This window comes from Carica papaya, chromosome 6 (genome assembly GCF_054855325.1).
Source record: "Carica papaya isolate Zhongbai chromosome 6, ASM5485532v1, whole genome shotgun sequence".
NCBI lineage: Eukaryota > Viridiplantae > Streptophyta > Magnoliopsida > Brassicales > Caricaceae > Carica > Carica papaya.
In genome coordinates, this window is record NC_142314.1 from 8,423,804 (window position 1) to 8,445,220 (window position 21,417).

Below are 21,417 nucleotides of genomic sequence, written 5' to 3' on the forward strand. Positions count from 1 at the left end.
ACATAATATTTTGAAGATTTATTAAACAAGATTTAATATTTTTCTTTTATTACAATTTTAGTTAATTTGAATGATATACTATAAAGGAAGTTGATAAGTGATGAATCTTATCTATATAAATTTTATCTTTCATGTAGAAAGATTAGTAATAAATTTCATTTATGAGAATTGTACGTATAATTTAAAATGATAATAAATAGGAACTAGTATTTATTTATTTTTACTACAATTTATTTATTTAAAAGTTGGTCAGTTGTATAAAAATCTGAGTTTATTCTTAGTTTATTTTCATTAAATTTCAACAGTAATATCAGAGTCTCTCAGAAGTAAAAAGTATTAGTTTTATACAACAAACAATAGATGATTTATGAAAATTTTGTATAGACAACAATTTTACGTTTTGATAGTTATTATTATAATTGAATTATGCTGATGAAGAACCTTTTGAGATTCAAAAAGTATTGAACTGTGGTTATTTTTAGAGTAACAGAACTATCCGGTGCTACGTTAGCACCGTTGACAGAAATTCAAAAAACGGAGCTTAAAGCACATAAATTAATATATCTTAAAGAAAAAAATTATCTTTATTAAATTATTGATCGTTTAATTTTGAAAACAATTTTTTTCAAAGATACTTTTAAAGTAAATTTGGGACTTTATAAAGAAAATATATGGGGACAACAAATTCAAAATGAGCACAACTTCAAACTCTCATTCAATCAAAGATGAGAAATGACAAGAAGTCATGAATGAAGAAAGTGAAGTTATTGGAAGAAATGATACCAGGGAGTTAATAGATATTCCAAAAAGGCACATGATAATTGGTGCAAAGTGGGTCTTGATAGCAAAACGAACAGAATAAAAACTTTTGATAAAAGAAAGAGTTGCGTATATAAACTAAAATTTAAATTTAATTTTTATTTTTATTAGAATTTTAGTTAATTTTAATCATGTATTGTTTGAAAAACTAGTGATTGAAGAAATTTATGTACAGAAAATTTTTAATCATCTAAGAAGATGGTAAGTGACAATATTCATGTATAGAGATTGTTTTTATAAATTGGGATGATGATAAGTAGGAATTAGTGTCTTTTTTTTTTTTTTGCAATAATTTCTTATTTAAAATGGTTGATCGGTTTACTGATGACGTGTTGCTAGCATCTTCATTCGCCTGTCTTTTGGCTCTTGGTAGTGAAATCATTTTTCTCTTCAGCGCTGCTTCACGCTGCCCCTTCCTTGCCATCTTGATTAGTTTCTTTGTCCCGATCTTTATGTCTAAAGCAAGTGAACTTGGAAAAGGAGGTGAATTACTTCTGTTCCGAGCACTGGAATGAGATTGTTGGATTTGGGCATAAAGCAATCAAATTAGGAGACTTACATATAATCGAAGAGAGGGAGACACTTCATTTGATGTGGGCCATTGACGATGGATTCATGAGGTATGCAACCATATGTTCATTGAATCAACAAAGATAACCCTTGATTATTTTTCCTTCCTGCTGGCAGCTTAACAATGTATTAGGCCCCTTTAACCTATCCTAACAGTTGCTTATCTGCAAAATATATTAGATATAGATGGATCAGTATTTTCAATATGAAATGGGAGTATCAGACAAATTTTTCCTCCGAGAATTTGTAGAGTTATCTAATGATGGCACTGGTGAGATATGCCACAGTGATGCAAAGCGCTTTTTATCAGCAGGGTAAATAACAAAACAAGGCCTTAATCCGCTATCGATGGTGCACTGTTAGTGTTCTGTTATTTATTATGCTAGTAATTAAAATTAGACGGTGTATTATAAAGAACTTGCATCCTGCATACAGCAAATATCGTGTTTATAGTTATATATGCATGCATACATATATATAGATATATATATATATACACATATATACATATATATATATATATATATGCCTGCCGTCTCCTATCAACCAAACTGCATGTAGAATTGAGAAAAGAGAACTTGATAGTGCTTCGTATCATAAACTAAGTACTAAGAGATCATTTATCACATAAATTAATTTTTTCATTATGTGTATTGAATAATAATATAAATGTGTAGGTCATTTACAAAACCTTTCTCTGTTATATTTATAAACTATAGACAAGTAGGCTCCTCTGTCCATGATGCAGAGAATATGAGTTCAAGCATCTACTAGTAGTCATCAATGTTAAGAGGGCTTTCTCTGCAATTTTATTAGCACGTTGTTGGATCAAAGAAACAATGTACTCCATGAAGACTGCATCGCAAGGTAATGTGATTGGTCCATCACTTGGTAGTCCAATCTCTTCATCTGACATTTTAAAGAGTTCTTTAACAATGGGATTGTTGAGATATGCTATAGGAAATGAAAAATGCCTTTTATCAGCTGTGTAAACAAAAAAATGACTCTTATCTGTTACCGGTGGTGCATTGTTAGCGTTCTGGTTTGCATATCTACTGGATCTTGGTAATGAAATCCTTTTCCTTCGGAGGGCTACTACCCTCTACCACTTTTTTGCCCTCTTGATGAGTTTTTTGTGTTGATCATTCTGTCTTGAGCAAGTGAACTTAGAAAACAAAGAGGTAAATCACTTGTTTTGTTGAGTATCAGAATGAAATTGTTGACCTGATGCATAATGCAATGGAACTGGATGTCGTATATACCTTGAGACCAGTGAGACATTTTTTTTCATGTGGGTTACAATTTGGTGGCATTTATGAGTACATGACCATGTGATTACTAGACATGGACCAGTTCTACGATAGTCCATAGTCTTACATAGATTTATATTTGTGGTTTTGTATCTTGTGGTAGGCAAAAATTTGATGGAGAATCATCTTTCATCTTCACATGGGCCTATTTGGTTATCCATTGACTGGGGACCCATCAATATGATAGTTGGGAAGCATGAGAATGCGAATAAGAACCTGGCAGAGGCTATAGCTTGCAGATAATGCATTCAAATTCGAGATTGAATTGGGTGAGCCTTATGGTTTCTGTCGAGAAAATTAATAGCTATATTACAGATTTGGACCAAAATAACCATTTTCCTGTCTGCTAGTTGGTGAAGAAGCTTTTTGGGACCAAGCTGCTATGTCTGGCACATGCTTTGATTTGTAAAATTTCTCTCACCCAATTCTTTAAAGAATTACAGATTTATAACCCTAAAAAAAGAGAGTTCTTTCCATTTGATCATGGGATGCTTTGTTTCTGTCCTCAAAACTCAGGAACTATCACACCCACTGATCAGCCTTGGGTCCCAATTGCTATAAGTACCTAATCACATGGCTTTGTACCCATAACTCCTTCACAGTCTAGCCCATATTGTAGAAAACGTCTCACTTGCTTTATGGTATATAACCAACCAACTTCTTTTATTTTGCATCAGATCAACAATTACATTCAAGTACTCAACTATTACATCCTTCTTTCCGAGCTTCACTCGCTTAAGGCACAATGATCAGCACAAAGAAACTCATCAAAATGGCAAGGAAGTGGCAGAGAATAGCAGCCCTCAAGAGAAAAAAAATTTCACTGCCACGAGAGAGTAAAGGCAGCAACATGCCAGCAGTGGCAGATAAGGGCCATTTTGTTGTATACTCCGCAGATCAAACGCGTTTTGTCTTCCCTATGGCATATCTCAACAATCCTGTTATCAGAGAACTCTTTGAAATGTCGAAGGAAGAGTTTGGGCTACCAAGTGATGGACCAATCACATTGCTGTGTGATGCAGTGTTCATGGAGTATGTCATCTATTTGATTAAAAGAAATGCTGCAAAAGATGTAGAGATAGCGTTGCTTATGTCTATATCTACTGCTCACTGCCCACCTATTTCAAGTTTCCATTTAGAGCAAAGTGGACAACAGTCACTAATTTGTGGCTTTTGAAGGATTTTTTTTCTTGTAGACAGATTATACCTGTAGATTAACAGCTAACATGTGTACCTAATGAGGAATAAAAAATTTTTCTTTGATAAATCTTTTATTTATTATGTTTAAAGAGAGATAGACACTGCTTATTAAAATTCTGAATGAAAAAAATGGCTTGAAATATAAACAGTATATGACAAAAAAATTGATTATCCATGAATATGGAAGAGCAACCATAAGGATATCATATAGAAAACTATGAGGGGATTAGTCCCTAGAAATATACTTCAGGTTCCTGTAGGCCTGCTCATTAATCTGTGGCAACTTCTAAAGCTGGTGTAGAATCTGGGCTCACAAGCTATTTTTATGTTGATTTTACAATCCGGGCCTTGGTTTGCTGGCTATATTTTCATATTTTGGGAGACAAAAAAATATTCATTGCCCATCAACATACTCCTCAATGATCATGCATAACAGGCTGCAGACAATCATTAGAGTAAGTTTTTTCTGCACGTACATAGACCTCCTGGGAGACTGATTTTTCATCTACTAGTCTCTTTCTAGTAAGGGTGGCCATATTAAGCATAACTCTTTTAGCCCATCCTTCAAACATTGTTATTGAATAGTGCAACTGTGATTGCAGCTTACTAAAGTTCTTCTGATTCTTATTATCTTTGCAGAGTTGATTGAAATTTGTGAAGATAGAAATGCTGGTTGTTGAAATATTAAGCCCTTACTGGCAATTAAAAAATTATAAAAAGAAAAGGCTCACATCTTAGCAGATAAACGTCTCTGCATTCATTTTTTGATTAATCCTATCCAGCTGCACAAGTTTCGTATGCATAGGCTAAGCAACTAACTAACAAAATAATTACTCACATTTTCTTTTCTATCTCATTATTTCATTAATTATTTAAACTGTTAATAACATGAAGAAAGTAACTATAGACTAAATTAAAGGACTTGTTAGGGCTTCATATCTTGAAAATTAGATACATAAACAAGAAATAGAGATATGAAATGAGTATGTTGGAAAACTAATTAGGTAAAAGATTTTCATTAAATATGAGTCATTTACAAAATCCTTGCCTTGAGATATTTAGAAACTACAAATTAGTGACTGGTGGCATCTCTGTTCTTGATGCAAAGAGTATGACAGAGGAGCATCTTCCTGTAGCCATTGACATTAGTGGAGCTTTCTCCATGCTTCCATCAACCTGCCATTGAATCAAAGAAATTATATTCTCCATGAAGATTTCATCACAAGGCAATGTGATTGGTCCATCAGTTGATAGGCCAAAATCTCGACATTTTAAAGAGTTATCTAATAATTGGATTGTTGAGATATGCTATAGGAAAGGCAAACCACCTTTCATCAGCGGTATAGAAAACAAATGACCCTTATCTGCCGCTGATGCTGCATTACTAGCATTTTCATTGGCATGTCTTCTGGCTCTTGGTACCAAAATTCTTTTTCTCTTGAGTGCTGCTACATGCTACCACTTTCTTGCCATCTTGATGAGTTTTTTTGTCCCAATCATTGTGTCTAAAGCAAGTGATCTTGGAAAAGGAGGTGACCTACTTCTGTTCAGAGCACTAGATTGTTGGACTTGAGCAGAAAGCAATGAAGTTAAGAGACTTACATATAATTGGAGAAAGTGAAACACTTCATTTCATGTGGGCCATGGATGATAGATTCATGAGGTATACAACATTGTATTCATTGAATCCATAAACACAATACAAACTTTTCAATGTGAAATTGAACTATGTGTTCATGAGGTATAAAACCATGTGGGCAATTGACAATGGATTCTTGAGGTTACATATTCTTTTTCCCTCCTGCTGGCAGCTTAGAAATGTATTAGGCCCCATTAACCTCTCCTAACAGTTGCTTATCTGCAAAATTTATCAGTTATAGATCGATCAATATTTTCAATATAAGATTGGAGTATCAGACAAACTTTTTCCTGACAATTTGAAGAGTTATTTAATGATGGGATTGGTGAGATGTGCTACAGGGATGCAAAAGGCTTTTCATCAGCAGGGTAAATAACAAAATGACCTTAGAGTGTTCTGTTATTTACTATACTAATAATAAACTTAGTCCGTATTTTTTAAAGAACTAGCATGCTGCATACAGTAAATATTTTGTGTTTATAGTTATATATACATATACATATATGCCTGCTGTCTCCTATCAACCAAACTGCAAGTAGAATTGAAAAAAGAGAACTTGATAGTGCTTCATATCATAAACTAATTACTAAGAGATCATTTATCAGATAAATTAGTTTTTCCAAATATGTGTATTTAATAACAATATAAATGTGTAGGTCATTTACAAAATCTTTTCTCTGTTATGTTAATAAACTACAGACTAGTAACTGTTGCCTACTTTGTCCATGATGCTGAGAATGTGAATGCAAGCATCTACTAGCCATCGATATTAAGAGGGCTTTCTCTGTAGTTTTATCAGCACGCCCTTGGATAAAATAAACTATATACTCCATGAAGACTGCATCATAAGACAATGTGATTGGTCCATCACTTGGTAGTCCAAACTCTTCATCTGATATTTTAAAAAGTTCTCTAATAATGGGATTATTGAGATATGCTGTAGGAAATGAAAAACACCTTTCATCACCTGTGTAAACAACAAAGTGGCCCTTATCTGCTACTGACGGTGCATTGTTAATGTTCTGGTTTGCATCTCTACTGGATCTTGGTAAAGAAATCCTTTTCCTTCGGAGGGCTGCTACCCTCTGCCACTTCTTTGCCATCTTGATGAGTTTTTTTGTGTTGATCATTCTCCCTTGAGCAAGTGAACTTGGGAAAAAAAGAGGTTATTTATTTGTGAGTTAAAGTAATGGAATGAAATTGTTGATCTAATGCACAATGGAGTGGAATTGGATGTGTTATATACATCGATACCAGCAAGACATTTCTTTTCATGTGGGTTACACTTGGTAGGATTCATGAGTACATGACCATGTGATTAATAGATATGGAACAGTTTTTCAATAGTCACAGTATTAGACGGATTCATATTTGTAGTTTTCTATCTTGTGGTAGGTTAAGATTTGATGGAGAATCATCTTTCATCTTCACATGGGCCATTGTGGTTATCCATTGATTGGAGACCCATCAATCTTATAGTTGGGAAGCATGAGAATGTGAATCATAACTTGGCAGAGGCTACAACTTGCAGATAACGCATTCAAATTTGAGACTCAATTGGGTGAGCCTTAGGGTTTCTGTTGAGAAAATTAATAGCTATATTAGAGATTTGGACCACAATAACCTTTTTCTTGTCTAATAGTGAAGAAGAATTGGGCACAAACATGCTTAGATTTGCAAAATCTCTCTCACCCAATTCTTTAAAGAATTACAAATTCATAACCCTCAAAGAATATAGTTCTTGCCATGTAATCACGGGATGCTTTGTTTCCATCCTCAAAACTCCGAAACTATCACACATCAGTAATCAGCCTTAGGTCCCAATTGCTATAAGTACTTAATCACATGGCATTGTGCCCATAACTCGTTAACAATGTAACCCCACATTGCAGAAAATGTCTCACTTGCTTTATAGTATATAACTCACCCAACTTCTTGCATTCTGCATCAGATCAACAGTTACATTCAAGTACTCAACTATTACATCCTTCTTTAGCTTCACCTTCTTAAGGCATAATGATTAGCACAAAGAAGCTCATAAAAATGGCAAGGAAGTGGCAGCGAATAGCAGCCCTCAAGAAAAAAAGAATTTCACTGCCAAGAGAGAGTAACGGCAGCAATATGCCACCAGTGGCGGATAAAGGCCACTTTGTTGTATACTTGGCAGATCAAACACGTTTTATCTTCCCTATAACATATCTCAACAATCCTGTCATCAGAGAACTCTTTGAAATTTCTAAGGAAGAGTTTGGGCTACCAAGTGATGGACCAATCACATTGCCATGTGATGCAGTATTCATGGAGTATGTCATCTATTTGATTAAAAGAAATGCAGCAAAAGATGTAGAGACAACGTTTCTTATGTCTATGGCTACTGGTCACTGGCTACCGATTTTAAGTTTCAATGTAGAGCAAAGTAGTCAACAATCATTAATTTGTGGCTTTTGAAATATTTTTTTTTCACTTGTAGACAGATTATACCTGTAGATTAACAGCTAACATGCGTATTCAAATCAGAGATTTTTTTTCCATAAAGCTTTAATTTATTATGTTTGAAGAGATATATATATTAACTATCAAGATTCTGAATGAAGCAAAAGGCTTGAAACCTAAACAGAATATAAAGAAAAGATTGTATCCATGAATATAGAAGAGCAACCATCAGGATATCATATACAAAATTATGAGGGGATTAGTCCCTAGAAATATACTTTGGGTTCCTGTGGGCCTGCTCACTGATATGTTCTTTATGAATGATCAACACAAAGAATTAGAGATCTGAAATGAGTATGGAGGAGAACTAATTAGGTAAAATATTTTCATTAAATTTGTCAATCATCTACAAAATTCTTGCTTTGAGATATTTAGAAATTATAGATTAGTGATTGGTGGCATCTCTGTTCTTGATGCATGAGAGCATGAAGAGGAGTATCTGCCTGTAGCCATTGACATTAGTAGAGCTTGCTCCATACTTCTATTAACCCGCTGTCGACTCAAAGAAACTACATGAGTTCCATGGCGATTGTATCACAAGGCAATGTGATTGGTCAATTGGTAGGCCGAACTCATCATCTGACATTTTAAAGAGTTCTCTGATAATAGGATTGTTGAGATATGCTATAGGAAAGGTGAAACACCTTTCATCGGCGGTGTAGACAACAAATGACCCTTACCTGCCACTGATTATGTGTTGCTAGCATTTTCATTCGCATGTCTTCTGGCTGCTGATAGTGAAATTCTTTTTCTCTTGAGTGCTGCAACATGCTGCCACTTTCTTGTCATCATTATGTGTTTATTTATCCCAATCGTTGTGTCTAAAGCAAATGAACTTGGAAAAGGAGGTGATTTACTTCTTTTCCAATACTGGAATGTGATTGTTGGACTTGAGCAGAAAGCAATAAAGTTAGGAGACTCGTGTATGATCGAAGAGAGTGAGACATTTCATTTCATGTGGGCCATTGACACTAGATTCATGAGGTATACAACTATGTGTTTAATAAATCGACAAACATAACCCTTTATTATTTTTCCCTCTTGCTGGCAGCTTAGAAATGTATTAGGCCCCATTAACCTATCCTAACAATGGCTTATCTGCAAAATTTATCATTAGATGGATCAGTATTTTCAATATGAGATTGGAGTAGCAGATAAACTTTTCATCCAATAATTTCAAGAGTTGTTTAATGATGGGTTAGTGAGATAAGCTACAGGGATGCAAAGCGCTTTTCATCAGCAGGGTAAACAAAAAAATGGCCTTAATCCGCTACTGATGCTGCATTGTTATTGTTCTGTTATTTACTATGCTAGTGATTAAAATTAGTCAGTGTTTTATAAAGAACTAGTATCCTGCATACAGTAAATATTATGTATTTAGAGTTATATATACGTACACATATATGCATGCTGTCTCCTGTTAACCAAACTGCAAGTAGAGTTGAAAAAAGAGAACTTGATAGTGGAACTAAGTACTAAGAGATCATTTATAAGATAAGTTAGCTTTTTCATTATATTTATTGAATAAAAATATAAGTGTGTAGGTCATTTACAAAATTTTTTCTCTGTTATGATTATAAACTACAGATTAGTAACTGTTGCCTACTCTGTCCGTGATGCAGAGAATATGAACGCAAGCATCTACTACTAGCCATCGACATTAAGAGGGCTTTCTCCGTAGTCTTATCAGCATGTCGTTGGATAAAAGAAACTATATACTCTATGAAAAATGCATCACAAGGCAATGTGATTGGTCCATCACTTAGTAGTCCAAACTCTTCCTCTGACATTTTAAAGAGTTTTCTAACAATGGTATTGTTGAGATATGCTATAGGAAATGAAAAACGTCTTTCATCTGCGCTGTAAACAACAAAGTGACCCTTATCTGCTACTGACAGTGCATTGTTAGCGTTCTGGTTTGATTCTCTACTAGATTTTGGTAAAGAAATCCTTTTCCTTCGGAGGGCTGCCACCCTCTGCCACTTCTTTGCCATCTTGATGAGTTTTTTTGTGTTGATCATTCTGTCTTGAGCAAGAGAACTTGGGAAACAAAGAGGTTATTTATTTGTAAGTTGAAGTAATGGAATGAAATTGTTGATCTAATGCACAATGTAGTGGCATTGGATGTGTTATATACTTCAAGACCAACAAGACATTTCTTTTCATGTGGGTTACACTTTGGTGGGATTCATGAGTACATGACCATGTGATTACTGGACATGGACAACTTTTTTGATAGTCACAGTTTTAGATGGATTCATATTTGAGGTTTTGTATCTCGTGGTAGATAAAAATTTGATGGAAAATCATCTTTCATCTTCACATGGGCCTATGTGGTTATCTATTGACTGGGGACCCATCAATCTGACAGTTGGGAAGCATGAGAATGTGAATCAGAACCTGGAAGAGGCTATAGCTTGCAGATAATACATTCAAATTTGAGACTCAATTGGGTGAGTTTTATGGTTTCTGTTGAGAAAATTAATAGCTATATTACAGATCTGGCCCACAATAATCTTTTTCTTGTCTGCTAGTTGGTGAAGAAGCTTTTTGGGACCAAGATGCTAGGTCTTGCACATGCTTAGATTTAGAAAATCTCTCTCATCCAATTCTTTGAAGCATTACAGATTTATAACTCTCAAAGTAGATAGTTCTTGTCATTTGATCATGCTTTGCTTTTGTCTTCAAAACTGAGGAAGTATCATACACAACTAATCAGCCTTGGGTCCCAATTGCTATAAGTACCTAATCACATGGCTTTATATCCATAGCTCCTTTACATTCCAATCCACATTGCAGATAATGTCTCCTTGCTTTATGGCGCTTTATGATATATAACTCATTCAACTTCTTGTATTTTGCATCAGTCAACAATTACATTCAAGTACTCAATTATTACATCCGTCTTTCCAAACTTCACTCGCTTAAGATACAATGATCAGCACAAAGAAACTCATAATAATGGCAAGGAAGTGGCAGAGAATAGCATCTTTCAAGAGAAAAAGAATTTCACTACCAAGAGGGAGTAAAGGCAGCAATATGCCACCGGTGGTAGATAAAGGCCATTTTGTTGTATACTCAGCACAGATCAAACACGTTTTGTCTTTCCTATGGCGTATCTCAACAATCCTGTCATTAGAGAACTTTTTGAAATGTTGAAGGAAGAGTTTGGCTACCAAGTGGACCAATCACATTGTCATGTGATGCAGTCTTCATGGAGTATGTCATCTATTTGATTAAAAGAAATGCAGCAGAAGATGTAGAGACAGTGTTGCTTATGTCTATGCCTACTGGTAACTGCCTACCGATTTCAAGTTTCCATGTAGAGCAAAGCAGACAACAGTCACTAATTTGTGGCTTTTGAAGGATTTTTCGTTCCTTGTAGAAACTATACCTGTAGACTAACCGCTAACATGTATACTTAATGAGGAATCAAAGAATTTTCCTTCATAAAACTTTAATTTATTATATTTGAAAAGAGAGAGACACTCCTATCAAGATTCTGAATGAAAAAAAATGCTTGAAATCTAAACAGAATATGAAGAAAAAATTGATTATCCATGGATATAGAAGAGCAACATCAGGATATCATATATAAAATTACGAGGGGATTAGTCAATAGAAATATACCTTAAGGTTCCTTTAGGCCTGCTTATTGATCTGTAACAACTACTAAAGCTGGTGTAGAATCTGTGTTAACAATCTATTGTTGTAGTGATTTTACAACCTTAATATATTATTGAAGTAAAAAGATAATAAAATGGAGTCTGTACCAAAATGTTTTAGGTGATTACAGCTAGGTAACACCATGTGCAATTTTCTGTGCATGATTCAATTTAGGCACTATCCAATTTTTTTTTCCCTCAAGTTATGATTCATTTAACATGACAAGTCAGTATTAAAGACAGCAATGAAATGTGAATTAAGAACCGCAAAGATGCATGATACTGGGGCAGCCTGCTGTTAGTGTTGGCTCATGGAACTGAAACATGTGATGTTGAAGGACATGTGGAAATTCCTTCTCGAGTATTGGTCTTTGTAATTATCACCAAGAGGTAGGCATTATACTTCATGACAACATGGATTTCTAATTTATTCTAGCCCGATGAATTTTCGTGACAGAATGAAATCTTTGTATAAAGACTGGCTTGAAAAATTATGAGGTACTAGATAAGATAAGTGACTTATCTCCCCCAATAAATTAATCTTGTTAGACAAAAGAATATGAATCATTTCGAAATTCCAGGATACATTTTAGCATTCTACAAGACAAGCTAACATCAGAAGCAATGATGAAAGAATAATTGGAAACTTCGAAAGAATATAAAGATAAAAAGTTGATAATCCATTAAGTTTACTAAAGAAAAACTATCAGTGTATAATAGACAAATTTTTAGTTTAAATTTCGGAATTAATACATGAGTAACTGCTGCTACACTGTTCTTGATGCAGAAAACATGACACTGCACATCTATTGCCAGCAATTGATATTAGCAGTGCTTTCTCCAAATTTCTATCAAGAAGTGTTTGAATGAAAGAAACTACATACTCCATGAAGACTCCATTGCAAGGCAATTTGATTGGTCCTTCGCTTGGGAGACCAAATTCTTCCTCAGACATCTTGAAGAGTTCTCTAATTATGGGATTGTTGAGAGATGCTATTGGGAAAACAAAATGCCTTTCATCAGCCGTGTAAACAATGATATGTCCCTTATCTGCCACAGATGTTGCATTGCTAGTGTCTTGTTGTGCGCCTTTACTGGCTCTTGGGAGTGAAATTCTTTTTCTCTTGAGGGCTGCTACTCTCTGCCACTTCTTGGCCATCTTGATTAATTTCTTTGTGCTGATCATTGTTTTTAAAGCTAAGTGAGCCTAGAAAAGAAATAAGTGAAATTCTTCTTTTTGAATAATGGAATATGACCGTTAATTTGATGCAGAATGCAACAGTGCTGGATGAGTTATATACCACTAGACCATTGAAATAGTTATTTTCATGTGGGGTGACCTTCTGAGGGGTTAACGGGTACACAGCCATGTGATATGTGATTATGGGACATGGACAGTTTTCTGATAGGTCATATAATATTGGATAGGTTTACATTTTTGGCTGTGCATCCATGAGCTCCTCCTCCCACATGGACCACTATGTTTAGATACTGAGAGGATATTCTTCAATGGTGCAATGTTTGGCTAGTTGGACAATCAATGAGGATATTGTAGAACACAAACCTGGAATTAATGGCCACCTGCAGGAGGTTTAAGAATGCATTAGGGCCCAAAAACTTATCAAAATCCTCTTGTATTTGTAAAAGAATTTAGATACAAATGGATCAATGATGTAGAAAAACGTGTCAGCCATATTCTATAACAAGACATACTCAGAATTCTTTAGCTTGCTACCCACCACCTAAACACGAGTTAGAACCCTGTAACATAAATGAATCATAACGTTCTTTAGCCATAATTGCACTCTTGTTAATTGAATGGGCGATAGAGGCCAGGAGAATTTAGACCTTTTCATATCTGTTTAGAAATTATAGCTACACTAAAGAAAGCATTGGTTTTAGCCACATAAGTTTCTTTTTTCTTTGATATTACTGCTGAACATGTTGGGACCAAGATGCTATGTCTTGCACGTGCCTAGATCTGCCAAATCTTTCTCACTCATTTTTGACAAGTTGAATTTTCTAAGATCTTGAAACAGTTAAATATTTATAGAAATGAAAGAATATAATATGATATGTTTTCTATAAAAGGAAGATTAGTGATACAGTATATGCACCCAATCGTCTGTGCTTTTGTTTTGTGGTCCTTAGGAACATATGTCACATGTTATTGTATACATGAATCCCCTCAAAGTGTAACCCATATGAAAAAAAGTGTCTATGGCCTTTTGCTATATAACTCATCTAATCCAATTGCACTCTGCATCAGTCAGTAATCCCAATTTTCCAGTTCTCTAGAAAGAAGTTATCCATGTCTTTCTTTTTCAGATTTATCTTCTCAAGACAAAATGATCAGCTCAGAGAAACTCATCAAGATGGCAAAGAAGTGGCAACGCCTAGCAGCCCTCAAGAGGAAAAGAATTTCACTGCCTGGAGCCAGTGGAAGAGCAGATCAAGACACATCTTCGGTGGCAGATAAAGGCCACTTTATTGTTTATACAGCAGATGAAAGGCGCTTTGCCTTCCCTATTACATATCTCAGCAGTCCACTTATCATCCAACTTTTTGAAATGTCAGAAGAAGAGTTTGGCCTCCCAAGTGATGGACCGATTAGAGTACCTTGTGATGCAGTCTTCATGGAGTATGTCATCTCTTCGATAAAGAGGAATCCAGCAAAAGATATTCAGACTGCCTTGCTTATGTCCAAGGCTGCTGGTGGCTGCTTACCAACTTCATGTCTGCATCAAGAACAATCTAACCATCAGTCACTAATTTGTGGCTTTTGAAGAAACCCTTTGTGGACAGATTATATTGCTGTAGATTGATAATAATTGATTAACAAATTTTAATTCAAAGTGAAGAACCCCAAGTATTCCTAATTAATTCTTTACTTTTATTTATTGTCTCCAGAGAAATTGTGGCCATAAGCATCTAAGAAAGACTTTTCCCGAAAATAACTTCAAAACTTGCCTACTACAGTTCTTCTCTTTGATATAATCATCATGGTAAATATAGTTTACATATTAACATCTTACAAGAATTTTCTGATGTCTAGGACGCATGTAACTTTGACCAAACAAATCTCTAAGTCCTCAAACTCAAGTTCAGATTGTTGCAGTGAGTTCATCAATTGCATATATTTCTAATATAGGACATGGTTACCACAAAGCATCTCTCTTCCATCTTTAATGTACTCATCAGGACCAAAAATCAAAGTGGCACATTATAATCAAACACTTATAAAGTCAAAGATTGAGTTAGTGTAAAAGCATTCGGCAAGCATGTATTTTGAGATCACACCACAAATCATAATTAATAGTCATAAAACTGGTATCTGCTTTTATATCACTGAATTGTAATGCCCCGAACCCAACTGGGTAATGTTACAACGCCCCATCTTTATAGAAATATGTTTCAAATAATAAATAAATTCTTCAAAATACAATTACACATGTTCTATCATCTCTCTCTTCTTAAACTCTGCTTTCTTAGTCCTTCTTGGAGCTCCATTAACTTAATTGCTAGAACTACCTTGCACATGTCACATTGAATTGCAACATGTCACATGAGATGGACTGGGGAAATTGCAACATGTCACATGATCCTTGTAACTAACATCAAGAGGTATTTTTTATTTTTTCTTGAAAACTTTTTAGTGACACAACTAAGCTTGCTAAATAAGGGGATAACAATGATCTCAGTATCTAGTATTGTACAATAGAATTCAACATCACAGTGGAGTTTTAAAGAGATTATTAGCAATGGCAACACAGTAAGAAGATGAAGTTGGTTATCCATTAATGTATTAATCAAAGAACAACTATCAGTATGTCATATACAAAATTGTTTGCATTCAACTTCGGAAATTAACAGAGAAGTAACAACTGACTACACTGTCCTTGATGCAAAGAATATGACATGATGCATTTATTAGTAGCAATCAACACCAAGTGCTTTCTCCAAATTTCCCATCAACATGTCTTTCAACCAAAGAAACTATATACTCCATGAAGACTGCATCACAAGACAGTGTGATTGGCTCATCAATTGATAGAACAAATTCGTCCTCAAATATTTTGAAGAGTTCTCTAATGTGGGGATTGTTGAGATATGCCATAATGAAGGCACACCACAGTAGAATATGATTGTATGATTCTACATCACTCTTCCACAGGAAACAACCATTAACTAATATTCTTTCCTTCCTAATATCAACTTGTCTGGAATTAAAATACACTCTCTAATTGCCTCCCTAACAAAAAAAGCCATTCTAGGTGAAGCTTTAACCTGTCAAATCTGTTTTGGTGGTATCTCTATACAAGATTCATCTTTCTTAGTCAAATGAAATTAGAAATACTTCATATAGAAAATTCTTCTAGAGTTAACCTCCAAATAGGATGATCCTTGGCCCATTGGGAATACATGTAGATAGAGTTAGGAGAAAAGATTCATACTCATTAATTTTCCAATCGTGAAGGTTCCTTGAAAGCTCTACAATCCATGAGCCATTCTCGACGATCCATGGAAAGACTCCTGGATGCGACCTTCTCATGGCTGAGCCATAACAAATATCCAGGATAAACTAAAGCTTGAGGCTGTATAATGCTTTATGTAATTTGCACATGTAATATGGATTATTAGGATCTTCAAAGCCATTTAGCTGGCACATATAGACATCTTCCTTTAGGTAGCCATCATAGAATGCACCTTTGACACCAAGTTCATAAATGAGGCACCCAATAGAGACAGCAGGAGAAAATTATCTGAATGTAGACTGGCTAGACCACCAGTCTGTAAATTTCATCAAAATTGACTCCTTCCGGTGCTTGAAACCTTGTGTCACCAACTGTGCTTTAAGATGTTCAAGAATGCAAGCAGATTTTGTTTAACCTGGTACACCCATTTAGAACCGAAACATTAATTCTAGGAAGAGGACCTAAGGACCAGGTGTTGTTTTCCAGGAGGGTGTTTATACTCAGCTATCATTGCATGCTTCCAAGCAGAATGTTTGTTGGATTCTGTGGAAGGGTGGGGATAAAGATGAGGATGATAACTCACTAGGATAGTGCAAGATGACAGCAATTATACTCGGGTTCAAGGCTAATTTGCGTAATTTTAATACTCGATATGTGTGATTGCCTTATTCATAAAACAAAAAAAAGAAAACACTTGATAATTAGCAATTACATACTATGTTCACGGATCGGAGTCTCAAAATACAAAAATAGTAATACATGAATATACTCTTTGAACACAATATGCAGACCCAGGGATTGTTTGATCTTCTTGTTGTTGTTGTTTTTTTTTTCTTTTTTTCTGTGCAATATAATGTCATTCCTTAGTTAAGGTTCAAGTCCTTGGGGATAAACCCCATCTCAAACAATGCATGCATATGCGTACGTTTTCAAAGAGTACACCCATTTTTTATATCTCTATCAATCGAGTAACCCAATAATTTAGACCTTCATACACATATTCATACAAGCATTATGATCTGAAAGGAAGAATTCCAAAGATACCATATACTCAGTCAAGAAAAATTCTAAAATATAATGAGTTGCAAAGAAATGATAAGGGAGAAGTTTGGGGGAAATGACAATGAGCAGTTATCCTACCTCAGTGCAGACAATATATCTAGCTCATTCATGATCGAAAAGAAAAATTAGGCATGTATATTTACCTGCAGCTCATAGCAAGTAAGCCATCTATTTTCAAAACAAGATCAAATGATTGATGAATAAAAAAATTATGCTTGAAAGCTGTCATAGTGGATACAGAATGTGTTCATCACTAGGAACAGTTAATTTAAAGTTCATTAGCATTTCAGACACTCTTTCACAGTATTCATGCAAAGAAACATTACTGAAAGGAACGACTATGGAAAACTAATCTTAAGTAACATAACGTTCCTTAAACATAGTGGTCCACATATGTTTAAAAATCTCGTTTCCATGGTGCTCACCAGAAAAAAAAAAAAGAAAAATCGTTTCATGGTGACAAGTATCTTCCTTCTCTTTCAATTTACCCGTCATAATCTTCGTTATTAGGGCATTTTGCTTACAAGAAGCACAATTCAGATCAATTTCCAAACAAAACAAATTTATACTCATTACCGGTTATAAATCATGAAGACAAAGTGAATAGAATTTACCTCCTATGAGCTTCGCAACGCTGATATCCCTTGTTTCTGTTTTTGTTTTCTTTTTCCTCCACCATCTCTCACCCTTGTTGGCCATGCTTTTCCTTCTTCTCCGCCCCCACACCTCTCATCTCTCTCTTTTTCTTTTTTTTTTTCTTTTTTTTTCTTTCTTTTTTAAAAAAGGACCTTTAGGAATTTGTGAGAAGCAAAAAACTTGTTACATAAGAACGGTTGGTAAAAAAATGCCTTCACCCAAATTCCTTTTACAAGCGATCATGATCCATTTAAGACGTAGTCATTGACTCCTTGTCAAAGACTGCAAAGAAATGTGAACTCACTCGAAAGAAGAACGCTACTGGAGCCGCCAGCTGATAGTGTTAGATATATGAAATTGCAAAATATCACACGGGATGAGCTGGAAAATTAGTTCTTGTAGTTGATATTTATATGGGGTAGTTTTTCTTTTTTGATGTACAGCACCAAAGTTTCAACTTTTTACATGACCTTTAGATAAAGTTTAGCTTAAAAAACTATGAAATCTTCTAACCAATAGATGAAGTTGATTTATTTATTAAATATATTAATTAAAGTACATGTATTGGTATTATCATATACAAAATTGTTTGTGTATAAATTTAGAAACTAACAGACAAGTAACTGCTGTCTACTGTGTCCTTGATGCAGAGAATCTAACAAGGCACATTTGTTACTAGCAATTGACACTAGCATTGTTGACACTAGCATTGCTTTCTCAGAATTTCTATCAACATGTTGAATCAAAGAAACTACGTGCTCCATGAGGGCTGCATCACAAGGCAATGTTATTGGTCCATCGCTTGGTAGACCAAACTCTTCCTCAGACATCTTGAAGAGTTTTCTAATAATGGGATTGTTTAGATATGCTATAGGGAAGACAAAACGCTGGTTGTCAACTGTGTAAACAACAAAATGGCCTTTATCTGCCAGTGGCTTTGCGTTTTTAGCAGTTTGGTTCACATCTCCACTTGCTCTTGGCAGTGAAATTCTTTTCCTCTTGAGGGCTGCTACTCGCTGCCACTTCCTCGCCATCTTGATGAGCTTTTGTGTGCTGATCATTTTTCTCTAAAGCAACTCACCTGGAAAAGAAAATGGTGAATTTCTTGTTTGTTGAGTTATGAAATGTGATGGTTGATCTGATGCAGAATGCAAGGGAGTTAGATGAGTTATATATCAGCACACCATTGAGACAGTTATTTGCATGTGGGTTACCCTTTGAGAGGTTTATGGAAACACAGCCATGTGATTATTTGATATGTACCATTTCTTGATAGGTCCTTATGTTGGATAATTTTACATTTGTATTGTGCATCCTTGAATTCCCTCATCCCACATGGACCAATATGTTTAAATACTAAGATAGTAAAGATCCTTCATCCCACATGTATATTTTACTGGTGGATTGTTTGGCTGTTAGGAAATTACAAAAGATGTTAAAGATGACCCAAAGCCCAGAAATTATGCTTTCCTGCAGGTGGTCTAACAATATATTAGGTCCCAACAACTTATCTTAAAAGTCCTCTATCTGTAAAAGAATTCAGATAAACATAGATCTGTTATATTGAAAAACATATCACTCATGATATATGACAAGAAAATTAAGATGAAACTAAAACTGGTAATATTAGTGATGGTATTTCTAATAATCAAATGGGAGCTAACTGGGTCTGTGTGTGGCCATCAAGTTTCTGGGACCTTGCTATGATATTGCATTCCAAGTGGAGAATCAGGTGGGTGAGCCTTTGTTTTCTGTTGAGAAATATCTAGAAAAGGCTTGCTTTGAGCCACAGATAATTTTCTTTTTGTTTGCTAGTTAATGCAGAACATGTGCTGACCAAGAAGCTATGTTCTGCACATGCCTAGATCTCCCAAATCTTTCTCATCCTCTTTGTCTAAACAGCACCTTCTTGAAACAGTTATGGATTTGCATCATTTAAAGAAGATAAATTCTTGACATATATGTATATGTGTATACATATATCACCTAAGCTTTTGTTCCTGTGGTCCTCAAAACTTTGGGAGATTATTTTTTATTGGTTGCTTGCTTGGGGACCCTCCAATGCATAACTACTCACATGCCTGTGTGTGCATGAACTTCAAAGTGAGACCACATGAAAAGATGTGTCTCACCGATCTTGCCTTATATAATTCATTTCATGTCATGGCATTCCTCGTCAGATAAAAAATCAGATTGTACTACTCAACAACGAAGTTATTTTCACAAATTTCTTTTTTCCAAGTTCACTGGCTTAAGGTAAAATGATCAGCACAAAGAAACTCGTCAAGATAGTAAGGAAATGGCAGCATAGCAGCCCCAAAAGGAAAAATATTTCATTGCCAAGAGCCAGCATAGATGCAAAATAAAACACTAGTAATGTACACACAGTAGCAGATAAAGGTCATTTTGTTATTTACACTGCTGATGAAAGGCTATTTTTTTTTCCTTATAGAAGCATATCTCAGCAACCCAATCATTAGAGAACTCTTCAAAATGCCAGAGGAGGAGCTTGGCCTACCCGATGATGGACCAATTAGTTTGCCTTGTGATGCAGTTTTCATGGAGAATGTCATCTCTTTGACTAAAAGGCATTCAAAACATGATGTTGAGATCGCATTGGTCATGTCCATGTCTACTGGTTGCTGCTTACCAGTTCCAAGTCTGCATCCAGAGCAAAGTAACCAACAGTCACTATCTTGTGGCTTTTGAAGATGATTTTTCTAAACAGGTTATAGTGCTTTACATTGATAGTTAATAAATTAATCCAACGAAGAATCTGTGAGTTTCTTCCCAATTAGCTGGTTGCTTTTTTTATTATCTTTAAAGAGGGAGTAAAAAAATTGCTTATTATGTCCATGGCTACTCGTTGCTGCTTACCAATTTCAAGTCTATACAGAGAGCAATACAACCAGCATTCATAGTTTGTGGCTTTTGAAGGATTTTCATTCTTGTAGAAAGGCTATACTGCTGAACGGATTATAGTAATTCAACGAAGAAGTTCAGAGTATATTCCGTAACTGGATACTCTTCTTTACCATCTTTGAAGATAGAACTTCCGAATCATCATCACACCTAATAAAGTTTCACAATGTAAATCACCACTTCAAAAATATATATCTATAATTAGCACCCGTGAAAGTTGTTCCATTTGATAGAAAACCATGGGTTACATATAATTCACAAACTAAGAACCTAGTCAAGGAATTTTCTACTGATTTTGGTAATCTGTCACTAGATAGCAGAAAATCATTTAATTTCTTTTACTTGCAAGATATATATGTTTGGTTTAAGCCTATTCTATTTTGCAAGATATGTATGTTTGGTTAAAGTCCCTAGGTAGCAGAAGATCTTAGTTATTTAATATATAGAATTTAGTTATAATTATCAGAGTTAATGAGTAATTCAACCAATTCTATTTACATCTCTAATGATATAATAAAAGATCTATATTCTCAATTGTTGGAGAAGAGGTCACAAAAGTATGCAAATTTTTCTTTTAGTAAATTCATACATTTATTAATCAAGTGATACACAAACGTCATAAGAGT

The 21,417-nt window shown here is 34.9% G+C and overlaps 2 protein-coding genes, 1 long non-coding RNA gene and 1 pseudogene across 28 annotated transcripts; 1 reads left to right on the top strand and 3 right to left on the bottom strand.

The window, feature by feature from the left end:
* Positions 1–704: 704 nt before the first annotated feature.
* On the top strand, positions 705–14,575 carry LOC110818984 (auxin-responsive protein SAUR68-like). Of its 22 annotated transcripts, XM_088222629.1 has the most exons (5): positions 711–1,439; positions 1,570–1,703; positions 2,138–2,256; positions 2,803–2,968; positions 3,050–3,370. In XM_088222629.1, the coding sequence occupies exons 2-4, from the start codon at positions 1,576–1,578 to the stop codon at positions 2,940–2,942; spliced, it is 387 nt and encodes a 128-aa protein (XP_088078755.1). In that variant the 5' UTR covers positions 711–1,439; positions 1,570–1,575; the 3' UTR covers positions 2,943–2,968; positions 3,050–3,370. The 22 variants fall into 22 exon arrangements, 4 of the variants coding, with proteins under 4 accessions (XP_088078756.1, XP_088078755.1, XP_088078753.1 ...); XM_088222630.1 differs by lacking the exon at positions 1,570–1,703 and having other exon boundaries at positions 709–1,439; XR_015821521.1 differs by having other exon boundaries at positions 710–1,703; positions 2,109–2,256.
* Positions 4,900–6,845, bottom strand: LOC148253277 (auxin-responsive protein SAUR68-like). Of its 5 annotated transcripts, XM_088222632.1 has the most exons (3): positions 6,506–6,845; positions 6,257–6,376; positions 4,900–5,757 (listed from the first exon to the last, which is right to left on the bottom strand). In XM_088222632.1, exons 1-3 carry the CDS (start codon positions 6,666–6,668, stop codon positions 5,723–5,725), a joined length of 318 nt encoding a protein of 105 aa, XP_088078758.1. In that variant the 5' UTR covers positions 6,669–6,845; the 3' UTR covers positions 4,900–5,722. The 5 variants fall into 5 exon arrangements, 2 of the variants coding, with proteins under 2 accessions (XP_088078758.1, XP_088078757.1); XR_015821524.1 differs by having other exon boundaries at positions 4,900–5,075; positions 5,228–6,837; XR_015821525.1 differs by lacking the exon at positions 6,257–6,376 and having other exon boundaries at positions 6,506–6,640.
* LOC110818986 (uncharacterized) lies at positions 13,758–18,469 on the bottom strand. Its single transcript, XR_002540588.2, has 2 exons — positions 17,848–18,469; positions 13,758–14,434 (listed from the first exon to the last, which is right to left on the bottom strand). It is a non-coding gene; the product is annotated as an uncharacterized LOC110818986 (long non-coding RNA).
* Positions 18,470–18,477: 8 nt separating this feature from the next.
* LOC148253278 (auxin-responsive protein SAUR68 pseudogene) lies at positions 18,478–18,903 on the bottom strand (annotated as a pseudogene).
* Positions 18,904–21,417: the final 2,514 nt, after the last annotated feature.

What these genes read in the sequence shown, in the direction of transcription:
- LOC110818984 (XM_088222627.1), top strand. Translation starts at nt 1,649, where the DNA reads ATGATGGCACTGGTGAGATATGCCACAGTGATGCAAAGCGCTTTTTAT. An exon ending in AAGCGCTTTTTATCAGCAGG is followed by an intron (nt 1,704 to 14,024) that starts GTAAATAACAAA and finishes TTTCTTTTTCAG; the next exon opens with ATTTATCTTCTCAAGACAAA.
- LOC148253277 (XM_088222631.1), bottom strand. Translation starts at nt 6,668, where the DNA reads ATGATCAACACAAAAAAACTCATCAAGATGGCAAAGAAGTGGCAGAGG. An exon ending in TTCTCAGCATCATGGACAAA is followed by an intron (nt 5,758 to 6,256) that starts GTAGGCAACAGT and finishes TAAATTTTGCAG; the next exon opens with ATAAGCAACTGTTAGGAGAG.